Here is a 13,183-nt window from a genome sequence, read left to right as displayed (position 1 = left end):
CACCATATCAACAGACTTAAAATTAAGAATCACATGATTATTTTGATAGATGCAGAAAAAGCATTCGATAAAATACAGCATCCCTTCATGCTCAAAAAACTAGAAAAAATTGGGGTAGTGGGAACATTCCTTAACATTGTAAAGGCCATCTATGCTAAGCCCATGGCCAATATCATTCTAAATGGTGAAAAACTGAAAGCATTCCCCCTAAAAACTGGAACAAGGCAGGAATGCCCTCTTTCACAACTTCTATTCAACATCATCCTTGAAACTCTAGACAGAGCAATTAGACAAACCAAAGAAATTAAGGAGATGCAAATTGGAAAAGAAGAACTCAAACTATCCCTGTTTACTGATGACATGATTATATATTTAGAGGAACCTGGAAATTCCACCAGAAAACTTTTAGAACTCATAAGTGAATTCAGTAAAGTAGCAGGTTATAAGATCAATGCTCATAAATCCAATGCATTTTTATACATAAGTGATGAATCTTCAGAACAGAAGTTAGGAAAACTACCCAATTCACAATAGCATCAAAAAATAAAATAAAATACTTGGGAATCAATCTCACAAAAGAGGTGAAAGACCTCTACAATGAGAACCACAGAAAACTAAAGAAAGAAATTCAAGAAAACCTTAGAAGATGGAAAGATCTCCCATATTCTTGGATAGGAAGAATTAATATTGTCAAAATGGCCATACTACCAAAGTGCTATACAGATTCAATGCAATTCCAATTAAAATCCCAATGATGTATCTTACAGAAATAGAGCAAGCAATTATGAAATTCATCTGGAAGAATAAAAAAAAACAGAATAGCTAAAGCAATCCTCAGTAGAAAGAGTGAAGCAGGGGGTATCACAATACCAGATCTTCAACTCTATAACAAAGCAAAAGTAACAAAAACGGCATGGTATTGGTACCACAATAGACAGGTAGATCAATGGTACAGAATAGAGGACATGGACACAAATCCAAATGAATATAATTTTCTCATACCTGATAAAGGGGCCAAAAATATGCAATGGAGAAAAGATAGCCCCTTCAACAAATGGTGCTGGGAAAACTGGAAAACCATATGCAACAAAATGAAAATAAACCCCTGCACAAAACTCAACTGAAAGTGAATCAAGGACCTCGGAATCAGACCACAGACCCTGCATGTTATAGAAGAAAAAGTAGGTCCAAACCTCCAACTTGTTGGCTTAGGATCAGACTTCCTTAACAGGACTCCCATAGCACAAGAAATAAAAGCAAGAATCAATAACTGGGATAGATTCAATCTAAATAGCTTTCTCTCAGCAAAGGAAACTATCAGTAATGTGAAGAGAGAGTCTACAGAGTGGGAGAATATCTTTGCCACTCATACTTCAGATAGAGCACTAATTTCCAGAATCTATAAAGAACTCAAAAAACTCTACAAGAATACAAATAACCCAATCAACAAATGGGCTAAGGAAATGAACAGACACTTCACAGAAGAAGATCTACAAGCAATCAACAGATATATGAAAAAATCTTCAACATCTCTTGTAATAAGAGAAATGCAAATCAAAACTACCCTAAGATTCCATCTCACCCAATTAGAATGGTGATTATCAAGAACACAAGCAACAATAGGTGTTGGTTACGATCTCGGGAAAAAGGTACACTCATACATTGCTGGTGGGGCTGCAAATTAGTGCAGCCACTCTGGAAAGAATTATGGAGATTCCTCAGAAAGCTTGGGATGGAACCACCATTTGACCCAGCTATCCCACTCCTCGGCCTATACCCAAAGGACTTAAAATCAGCATACTACAGAGATACAGCCACATCAATGTTCATAGCTGCTCAATTCACCATAGCCAGATTGTGGAACCAACGTAGATGCCCTTCAATTGATGAATGGATAAAGAAACTGTGGTATATATATGCAATGGAATATTACTGTGCCATAAAGAATGATAAAATTACGGCATTTGCAGGCAAATGGATGAAATTGGAGAATATCATGCTAAGTGCGATAAGCTAAAGAAATAAAGGACGAATGATCTTGCTGATGTGGATGAGGACATATAATAGGGGATAGGAGGGTTAGTGTCAGGGTTAGGGTTAGGTTTAGGGTTAGGGTTTCAGACGTTTATAAGAATGGAGGCATGGAATATTTTGCTAAGAATGTTCTGTAATTCCGGCTTTCTTTTTGTAAATTCCTTTAGCTTTTCTTTATCATTGAAGGATCTTTTTTCATCGTCTAATCTGAAAGTAAGTTTTGCTGGGTATAAGATTCTTGATTGGCATCCGTTTTCTTTCAGGCCTTGGTAAATGTTGTTCTAGGCCCTTCTAGCTTTTAGGGTCTGGATTGAAAAATCTGCTGATATTCTTATTGGTTTCCCCCTGAATGTAATTTGATTCTTCTCTCTCGCGGCCTTTAAAATTCTGTCTTATTTTGTATGTTAGGTATTTTCATAATAATGTGCCTTGGTGTGGGTCTCTTGTAATTTTGCATATTTGGAGTCCTATAAGCCTCTTGTACCTGGTTTTCCATTTCATTCTTCAGATTTGGGAAATTTTCTGATATTATTTCATTGAATAGATTGTTCATTCCTTTTTTTGTTTGTTTGTTTCTCTAAGCCTTCCTCAATCCCAGTAATTCTTAAATTTGGCCTTTTCATGATATCCCATAATTCTTATAGATTCTGTTCATGATTTCTTACTGTCTTCTCTGTTTGGTCAACTTTGGTTTCAAGATTAAATATTTTGTCTTCAATGTCTGAGGTTCTGTCTTCCAGGTGTTCTATCCTATTGGTTATGCTTTCTATGGAGTTTTTAACTTGGTTTATTGTTTCCTTCATTTCAAGGATTTCTGTTTGTTTTTTTTCAGTATCTCTAACTCTTTATTGAAATGATCTCTTGCTTCCCATATTTGCTCTTTTAAATGTTGATTGGTGCGATCATTTAATGCCTGCATTTGCTCTTTCATCTCTTCCTTCAATGCCTGCATTTGCTCTTTCATCTCCTCATTTGCTTCCCTGATTGTTTTAATTATGTACATTCTGAACTCCCTTTCTGACATTTCTTCTGCTGTGCTGTCATTGAGTTTTATTGATATAGTATCTAGGTTTGTTTGGGACATTTTCTTCCCTTGTTTTCTCATATTGGTCAGATGTCAGTGGGAATCTGTGATATTGCAGATTTCCTCTATTGGCTTATAGTGTCCCTGTAGATTTCCAGTATATCACCTCCCAGACTTCAGTAGCCTGAAGTCTTGGAGGAACTTGATAATGCAGTGCTTCTGAAGAAAGCTACCCCTAGCCCGCTACTGGTTCCAGGGCTTAGAGCTGACTCTGTGTGGAGAGGCTCTCACTGGGGGGCCTGCTCTGAGAAGCTGGCCATGTGGTAGGAGCCCACTGCCAGAGTGCGCAGAGCTGCCTGGGGAAGACCCTACCTGCCCTGACCTACTCTATTAAGCTGCCCAAATCCGGGCCTGCTGCCTAGGCCGAGCTTCACCAGGTGGGGAAGACTCACCCGTGGCTCTATTTCAGTCTGAGTCTCTCAATGCCTCCCCTTCTTGAATCCTGGGTTCTGGAGCGACTGGAGATGCAGTCACCCTCTAGTCCGCCATCTTGGATCGCCCTGTGGAAAAAGCCTGTGGCCGGAGGGGGCAGGGCCACCTCGAGAGGTTGCTGGCTGCCCTGCCCTGGTCCCAGAGGCTGCTTGTGTGTCAGAGGTCTCCGCTGGCTTGGGGACTTGTGGTTGGCTCTGTGTAGAATTGCTCTCACTGGGCGGTCTGCTCAAAGAAGCTAGCCTAGAAAGGCGCTTCCCGCCGGAGGGAGCCGGGCTGCTTGGAGAAGTTCCTGGCTGCCCTGTCCTGGTCTCTGAAGCAACCTGCAGGCCCCGGAGCTCGCCGCACGCTGGCTCAGGGACTTGGAGCTGGTTCTGTACAGAAAGGGTCTCAATGGGGGGCCTGCTCCGAGAAGCTGGGCAATCTGGCCCTGTGGGAGGTGCCCACTGCCGGAGTGCTCAGGGCTGCCTGGGGAAGACTCTAGCTGCCCTGCCCTACTCTAATAAGCTGCCTGTATCCAGGTCTGCTGCCTGGGCGGAGCTTCACCAGGTGGGAGAGACTCACCCCGTGGCTCTATTTTAGTCCAAGTCTCTCACTGCCTCCCCTTCTTGAATCCTGGGTTCTGGAGCAACTGGGGATGCAGTCACCCTCTAGTCCACCATCTTGGATCTGTAAAGGCTATTTATGCTAAGCCCACAGCCAACATCATTCTAATTGGATAAAAACTGAAAGAATTTCCCCTAAAAACTGGAAGGAGGCAGGGACACACCCTCTTTCTCCACTTCTATTCAACATCGTCCTTGAAACTCTAGCCAGAGCAATTAGATAGACCAAAGAAATTAAAGGGAAATGAAAAGGAAAAGAAGAACTCAAACTATCCCTATTTGCTGATGACATGATTCTATATTTAGAGGAACTGAAAATTTCCACCTGAAAACTTCTAGAACTCATAAATGAATTCACTAAAGTAGCAGGATATAAAATCAATGCTCATAAGTCTAATGCATTTTTCTTCATAAGTGATGAATCCTCTGAAATAGAAATTAGGAAATCTACCCCCATTCACAATACCCTCAAAAAAAATACTTGGGAATCAATCTAATAAAAGAGGTGAAAGACCTCTACAATGAAAACTAAAGAACAATAAAGAAAAAAATTAAAGAAAACCTCAGAAGATGGAAAGAACTCCCATGTTCTTGGATAGGCAGAATTAATATTGTCAAAATGGCCATACTACCAAAAGTGCTATATAGATTCAATGCAATTCCAATTAAAATCCCAATGATTTACCTCATAGAAATAGAGAAGCAATCATGAAATTCATCTGGCAGAATAAGAGATCCAGAAGAGTTAAAGCGATCCTTAGCAGGAAGAGTGAAGCAGGGGGTATCACAATATCAGAACTTCAACTATTCTACAAAGCAATAGTAACAAAAATGGCATGGTATTGCAAGTCACATGCATTTCAATATGATAAAATTTTATCAGATAAAAATCTTAAAAAGTTGTAGAATACTGAAATTTCAACAGTACTAAGTATATTCATTGAAGGCCCTGATGGGCACAAGCCAATAGGTAGGAATTGTAGTGGGGCCCCTGGGAGCACAGGGGGAAAGATCCCAGAAGATGACATGGGAGAACACAGGATCAGTTAACCAGAGTCCTCAACACTGTGCATTCACCACGGAGTCAGAAATTAGTGTGGCTTCCTCAGAGAGTTTCCCTAGAGCGTCTTTGCTCAGACACTGGAGGGAGTGTTCAAATGGTAACCTGGAGGGTGCTGCTTCATCTTTGCTGAATCTTATTCACTGAAACCATGAAAAGCCCACTTGACTTACTGGAGAAGACAGTAACAACCCTGACGGATCTAGTGTTCTGAGCTCCTCCAGACACCAGATGCAGCAGGTGTGGTGCTGCTGTTACACTGCTCCATGCTGACAGATGCCAGATTGATATGGCTGTCACTATTCTCCTCCCTATATTCTAAGTCACCAGCAAATATTGCCTGTTTCAATGATGACTTTTTGCATTGGCAGCCAGCACTGTGCACAGCGGGGCTCCAGGTGCTTTCTTGCTAATAACTGGACACATCTGTCTGGTTCTTGAGACCTCTGTCTTCTGTTCAGGCTCTTTGTTCTGTTACTTTAGGTCCAGCTGGTCCCCCTAGCATGGTCCTCCCATCAGATCAGCTACTCACAACGGTCATCTCCACCCACCCTTCGCTCTGCAACTCCCAATCTCTTCTCTCAGCACAATCCAGTTTCCTAACTGCACACTCCACTGACTGCAAAGGTCACGTCCAGGGAACTCAGTGCCCACACCTCTCCTGTTCTCCCTCACCTGCCCTGGTGTCTCACCACCACTGGCCACGCCCTTTTCTTTGGAGAAGTCTCCTTCCTTGACGTGAGTGCCCCACAACATTGGTGTTCCTCCAACATCCTGTGTCCTCTGTCCCAGTCCCCTTGGATGGTGCCGTCCCTCTTCTTGTTTTCTACACACAATCTTTTTCCCTGTGTAATCTGTGAATTTTGTGGAATGTAACACAGAATGGCATCAATGCTGCCAGGAAATATTCCTCTAGCTTTGTCTTCACCCTGAACTGCTATCACTCATGTCCAACTGACTTCTCCATGGTGCCACATCATTTTTTTTTAAAAAACTTATCTAAATTTAAATTGAAAAAAGTTATTTCTAACCACCCACTTGAAATTTTGTCCTAGCTCAGTCTCACCTGCCTCAATAGTATCACCATTATCTGCCTCAATATGAAGACAAAATCCTCAGAGGGAAGCGTATTTTTTCTACCTCCTTCTTAGTTTAATCTATTAACTACCTATGAAAAATCTGCCCATACCTTCCACCTTATCTTCATCATGTTCTTCATCATGACCAAACTAAATAAAGCCACTAGCTTTTCTTCCTTGTAGAATTCTATTGTGCTCTCAACTGGTCTCCCAACTCCACAAGTGAACTCCAACAATCCAATCTCCATGTAGAAGCTACAGTTATTTTTGTAATTTAATATGAATCAACTCTTCTTGCAACTTTCCAGTAGCTCCTGACATCAGTTTAAATAACACTGAAATGTCTCACCCTTGCTCTCCAAGCCTACTTGATTAGGCCCCTGGGTTCCCCTCCACCTACTTCATCCCTTGGGGCTCCAAGCCACTCCCTCAGTCACTCAGCGCCAGGCACTCCAGACTTCTTTCTGTCCCTTAAGCACAGCACACAACTTTCCACCTTTGGCCTCTCCTCTGTTCCCCCTCCCTGGAACACTTCTCCCTTAGGTCTTTTCCTGGCTTCCTTCTCTTTATTCTTGTCTCACTTAAATGCCCCTTTCTCAGGGATACTACCTCATACCTGAATTGAGGTGACTCCACAACTCCACAATTCTCCTCATCCTGAAGGTGCCTTTCTTTTTTTCTGAGCACTTATTATTCTCTGTCTTTTTCTTCTTTGTTAAATGATTATTGGGTTATTGTCTTTCCTTCTGTCATTAGGTAAGTTCCAGGAGAGTAGCAACTTTCTCTCATATCAAATATAATTCATGCAGACTAAAACAGAGCCTGGATGTGGCCTGGACAAGTCTCTGCCTCAACTAAAGGGTGCTAACCACAGCAGAAAGAGGAACAGGGATTCCCACTTCCATAAGAGCAGTTCCCCACAGAGATCCAGGATCAAGGAAAGTGCAGTTCAGGGAGAAAGAGAAGACAGAGGAGGATGCCTCCTGGAGCATCCTCACCATTTATAGAGGCAGCAACTTCTCACTTCCTGTTGAGGACATAGCACAGGATATTCTGGGGGAGACCCTTCCAATTCCTTTTGACCTTCACTGCTATTTTCAAACAAATCTTCCAACTGCTTGAATGTTTGACTATTTTCTAATTTAAAAAGAGGAACAAAGCAACATGTATAAAAGACTAGAACTATACATATAAAGTTAGCTTTTGTAAGAGAAACCTCCTTTTATTCTGGCATAATGAGGTAATAAAGGGAACTGCTGGGTGGGAATTCATTTAATATTATTTCTAATCCTTCCAAGGCCCTGAGAGAATATGATGTGAGACTGGAGCTTCTACTGGCGAAGGCTTGAAATGGTTTATATATGGAGGCCTTTCACACAGGTCTCATAGAGAAGGCTCTTGCTCCATTTTTTAGAAAGAAGTTTGGAATCCATATGATGAAAATAAGTGACCACTGAAGAAAATGTTACAAGTTTTGAAGGATGTGGCCTGGACAAATTGAGAAAGTTCATTCCCTTCTTCCCTGACCCATGGCACCTCTGTGCCTGAAGCATGCACTTACGTCTGGTGTCCCTGGCCAAAGCCAGGGGAAGGCTCAGTGACATCAATATCATTGTCAGACCTGCCATGCAGGAGCTTCTATGGAGCCACAGACTCACCATGCTGGAGAACAGGAGAGAACTGGGTCAGGGAAGAGCAGACAAGTCTCAAGCAGTGAGAACTATGTCCAGTCTCTACCCAAATCCCAAATAATAAGAACCAAGATATTCATTACTTTGATGGTGGATCGAACAAGCTGTGTTGAAGACCAATTAGCATCACAGATGAACAGCATCATCAGTTGCTGGTCAGAGATAGAGTGTGAAGGTCCTCTTTTCAAACTTAGAATTTCCTTGATTAAAAGGATCATTTTTTAAAATTATAAACAAATGGGATACATGCTGTTTCTCTGTTTGTACATAGAGTAAAGGCATACCATTTGTGTAATCATAAATTTACATAGGGTAATGTTGTTTGATTCATTCTGTTATTTTTCCCTTCCCCCCACCCCTCCAACCTCTCTTTTCCCTCTATACAGTCCTTCCTTCCTCCATTCTTGCCCCCCTCCCTAACTCTAACCCTAACACTAACCCCTCCCACCCCCCATTATGTGTCATCATCCACTTATCAGTGAGATCATTCATCCTTTGGTTTTTTGAGATTGGCTTATCTCACTTAGAATGATATTCTCCTATTTCATCCATTTGCCTGCAAATGCCATAATTTTATCATTCTTTATGGCTGAGTAATATTACATTGTATACATATATACCACAGTTTCTTTATCCATTCATTGATTGAAGGGCATCTAGGTTAGTTCATTTTTATTTAGTGTTTTAAATCTTAGATCCAGTTGCATCTGAAACATTTTAATTGGGTCACTATGACAATATGGCTCTGTGCTTGTCAACATGAGCCTTGTGAAAGCATTCATCTTCCACTTGAAGACAGAGATGTTTGGACAACTGTATGTGTGGAGGTGTTTTGGAGAAAAAGGGGTGGAAAGAAGTTGACTAAAAGTCAGGACTTTGAATCTTATACCATAACTTTGTATTTTAAGTATGAGTAAATTATTTAACTGTCCCAGCTGAAATGAAAGTATAAAGATCTTTCATGTATTTAAAGCCGTTAAAGCTGTGATTCTGTGGAAACCTCATGCAGCAGCATCCCCTGGTAACTGATGACATCACAGAATTAGAGCTGTTGATTGCAGAGTATAATCTGCACTTCTTTACAGCTAGGGACTCTGAGAAGCTAAAGGGAATAGAATACTACTCAATTAGTTAACATGAATACAAAGGTTTTTCAAGATTTTGTCCTGATACTGTCACTGATTTTAGGGACATGTAAAGAATATACATAAGCTAGGGGCTTGGAGGAGATCATCTGTGTGGAACGAAGGTCTTAAACGTAACTGCAGAGCTCTCAACCTGACAGCATGATAAGGGCACTGTCCAAATCAAAGACTGCAGAGGGTGACAGGAAAGGACTCAGCATTTGACACAACATCTCTGATTAAAAATGATTACTATTTGGTGGGAAAAGTATTCAGTACCTTAATTTGGTTCCCATATGATCCCCTTATTTTATTGAGTATGTGTCCCTCCACTATTTTCCTTCACTTGCTTTACCTAAGGAAAGATATAAGAAGACTTGCAAAGGAATATATTATAGAATGTTCAGGAAATAGAATATTATGGAAAAATTATGAATTATATCATCTGAAGTAATTATATATTTCAAACATATTTCTACTTTTTAGAAAATTATTTTATATTATATTAATATAACTGTACTGTTCTAGATTCAGAATTGTCCTAAGGGTCTTTTATACTTCAAATCCTTATGAAGAATATCACCTAATCCACTTTAGTAAGATAAGTTCCCCTTTCATCCCTAGAGATGCAGAGAATATAATGATGGGGATTAATTACCTTTTGTAAGGAACTGTGGCCGGTAAATTGTAACTCCAGATTGAATTGAGTTATATGTGATTCCAAACCCCATGAACTCAGCCATTACAGCATACTACCTCACATTTACTTTCTGAGGCTATAATATCCCTTGTACTGAAATTATTCTTGTCACTTTAATTCATGGATATGTATAACTATAAGATGTCTATTAATGAATTACAACATTTTATGTGCTTTGAGACAGATACTGTGCAGCAATGCTAGTTCCATCCCAAGATTCCCTCTTCACCACCATGATCCAAATCTGCGTTGGTCTTAGGCAAGGACACCCATGGCTCCTGCACAAATCTTCACCTTACTAAAGATAACAGTTCCCTAAGCTCCTAAATCTGATCTACTGCTCTCAAACATTATCTCAGACTTCTCAGGCATAATGTTGTGCGAATTTGATCACCCCAGAAGACAATGGAAATGGTATCATGCTTACTTTGGAAATATGCATTTCCATTAATGTGGGAAGGTCAAGTTCCTTGGAGGGGTTGAGTAGGATTCACTATGGTATGGCGTAGTGCATATGAGAAGAAACTGTATCCAGGGATGCCTATACTATTCAGAAACCAATTGTGGTGTGTGATAATCCAGGAAAGACACACTAAGGTTCACCTTGGTATTATGGTTCACCTTAGGATAAAAGGGAGAGCAAAGATATTAATTCTATATTAATAACACCCAAAAATACAGTTAAAGAGAACCCTATCAATTTTTTATTGGTTCCTTTTAGTTATACATGGCAGTAGAATTCATTTTGACATAATTATACAAGTAGGTGCTATCAAATCTTGTTCATATAAATTTGAACAACTACTTACATGTCATACAAGTTTATTTTTGGAAAGAATGGGCAAACCTCTATGAATGAAATTTTGTTTGTTGTATATACATAGGAATAACAGTATGTGCTCCTTTAAATATATCTCTCACACATGTCTTCAACATTAATTAATTCAATATAAGAATAGTTCAGGTAAAACAAGGTGACTAATGTCACCAAAACCATCCATCCTACCAGTGATCTCTGGGTTGAATTGCTTCCCTGGAATTAAGAAGAGAAGCAGTGTTCTATCTGCTGCTGTGTGAAGATTTCTAAGTAGAGTTCCCATCCTGAGGAAAGGCAGTTAATTTGGTTTCTAGGAGAAAGTGGTTAATTAGTGCATTCTAGTAATATGTGATAGTGGGGTTCATTTTGACATGTTCATAGTGCACTCTACATAATATGCCCCATTTCAATTCCTAACATGTCCCTTTTCCTTCTCCTCCCTCTCCCTGATCCCCTTCTTATAGCACTCATTCTTTCAGGATCCATGCTTCTAATTTCACATTTGTTCCCAAGAGCATTGTGATATATGTCATATAATCATAAGAAAGAACATATTAAATACATACCATATGTTATAAATGGTTATATGATATATATGACATAGTAACACATATTTAATATATATTATATGTACTATTATATAATAAGAATTAAGAATTATATACATATACATACAATACATGTTTCTATATAAGTATATATCATGCATATTAATGTAAATGTATTATATATGTACTATATATGTATATATTATCTATATAACGATAAAAACAGACATGTTTTCATGCATCAAGATAAAGTAGAAAGACATTGGTAGAAGAATACAAAATTTGAATCAGGTGGAATAAGTTTTTCAGTTCTAATGAGCAGTAAGAGAGCTAATTAATAATAATGTTTCGATATTGAAAGTTGCAAAGAATTAATTTCAGATGTTCTCACTCCAAATAAATATGTCAGGAGATATTTATGTTAGTTTTAATCATTCCTTGTTATGCATATGTCAAAACATCACACAATATCCCATACACTTAAGAAGTTACTATATTTCAGTTAAAATTTACAAACAAATGAAAATTAGAGAGCAATTTGAACAAAAGATAAAAGAATGAAGAACTTTGGTTCTGATAATCACTTTCTCCCAGAAACCAAATTAACTGTGATTATCAGAACCAAAGTTCTTCATTCTGGCTTTATGGGGCACCAATTGATCATCTTCTCTCTATTGGACCTTCAGATTTGAAATTTATACCCAGGTAAAAACTCAGAATTGCAAACCATTATAGTGCCTAAAGAGTTCAATGAACATACTGCTTAAATGATATACCTCAACCATGATCATGCCCCTGTAACCTTTCTTCTGGGACATATTGAGCTCCAGTAGAGACCAGATATAGCTGTTGTGTCTTTAGGTGCCTTCTGCATAGGTTCAATGGAGACTAAGCATCAATTTTCCATTTACTCTGATCACTGGAACAAAAATATCCTTAGCAGGCACACGGTTATCCTACCTGTGTCTGAGTATTATCTCCATCTCCAAAATTGGTAAGACTGACAATATAGTAATAATGAAAGGTTACCTATAGCAGAAATACTGTGCAAAAAGGAACACTCCATGTAAGTGTCTCCAGAGTCTGGTCCCAGCTCCTGAGGCAGATAAGAAGTTGAGAATTGCCTTTTAGCCTCATCTTCAATTCGATTTCTCATTCCAAGATGGAGCTCTGGAGATCATACATTTTGATAATGTTTGTTATAAATTAGCTGGGACCCAAAAGTAACTTAGTCACAATGTGCTGATCTTTTCCCAATGGTGGAAGTGACAAATATGAAAATAAGCAGTCATTAAAGTCAATTTAGTTACCATTAATCATTATGTAATGCAAGTTGCATAATCCACTGGAAGATAGCTGTGGGTAAGAGGTCAATTGTCCCTTTAGTAAAAACTGAAGCTGCATCCACCCAGATGCTAGTGTCAAGTATGGAAGAGTTAACAGTGGTTTATAAGCACTGAATATACTGCCTATCTCTTCTGAAAGTAGCTTCCAGAACTGAAGAAATATCAATTTGTTCATTAAAGAAGATCAAACTACTCAAAGCCATGTAAATAAAAAAAAGGAAAACACAAGAGATATATCCTGATAGAACCAAGAGTACCTAAGACAAAAATAATTATCTTGAAAGAAAGCAAACACAGGAACAGAAAGGCACTTATTTTCAAAGAATGAAAGTTAGACTAACTACTAACTTCTCAGCAGCAATAATGGAAATCAAAAGTCATGCAGGGATATTTTCAACATAATCAATAAAAAATCAGTGCTCACATGGAATTTTTGTATTCAAAGATTGCCTCTTTCAGAATGAGGAAAATGTGTTCAGATCAACAAAAACAACAACCGCAACAACAACAAAAACTACCAATCCAGATCATTTGCCAGTAACAGACATTTTTATGGTTAGTCATTTAAAAAAAGGGTTTTTTTATATTGACTAAATTATATTATGTGCTTATACAAATATGATAGAACAAAAGTTTTTAATAGTACATAATACAACTACATAATAG

General features: G+C 38.9%; 1 protein-coding gene across 2 annotated transcripts in view; it reads right to left on the bottom strand.

The window, feature by feature from the left end:
• The window catches only part of LOC306666044 (H-2 class II histocompatibility antigen, E-S beta chain-like), a 100,645-nt gene extending 92,629 nt beyond the window's left edge, over positions 1–8,016 (bottom strand). For both annotated transcript variants that reach the window (XM_079147854.1, XM_079147853.1), the window contains exon 1: positions 7,853–8,016. In XM_079147854.1, coding sequence (XP_079003980.1) covers positions 7,853–7,952 — 100 coding nt within the window. In that variant the 5' untranslated portion in view covers positions 7,953–8,016. The remainder of the gene's footprint in view (positions 1–7,852) is intronic.
• Between the last annotated feature and the right edge of the window lie 5,167 nt (positions 8,017–13,183).

This window comes from Sciurus vulgaris, assembly GCF_902686455.1.
Source record: "Sciurus vulgaris genome assembly, chromosome: 7".
Taxonomy (NCBI): Eukaryota; Metazoa; Chordata; class Mammalia; order Rodentia; family Sciuridae; genus Sciurus; species Sciurus vulgaris.
The sequence above is the reverse complement of the archived record's forward strand: the minus strand, read 5'-3'. Positions and strand labels throughout refer to the sequence as shown.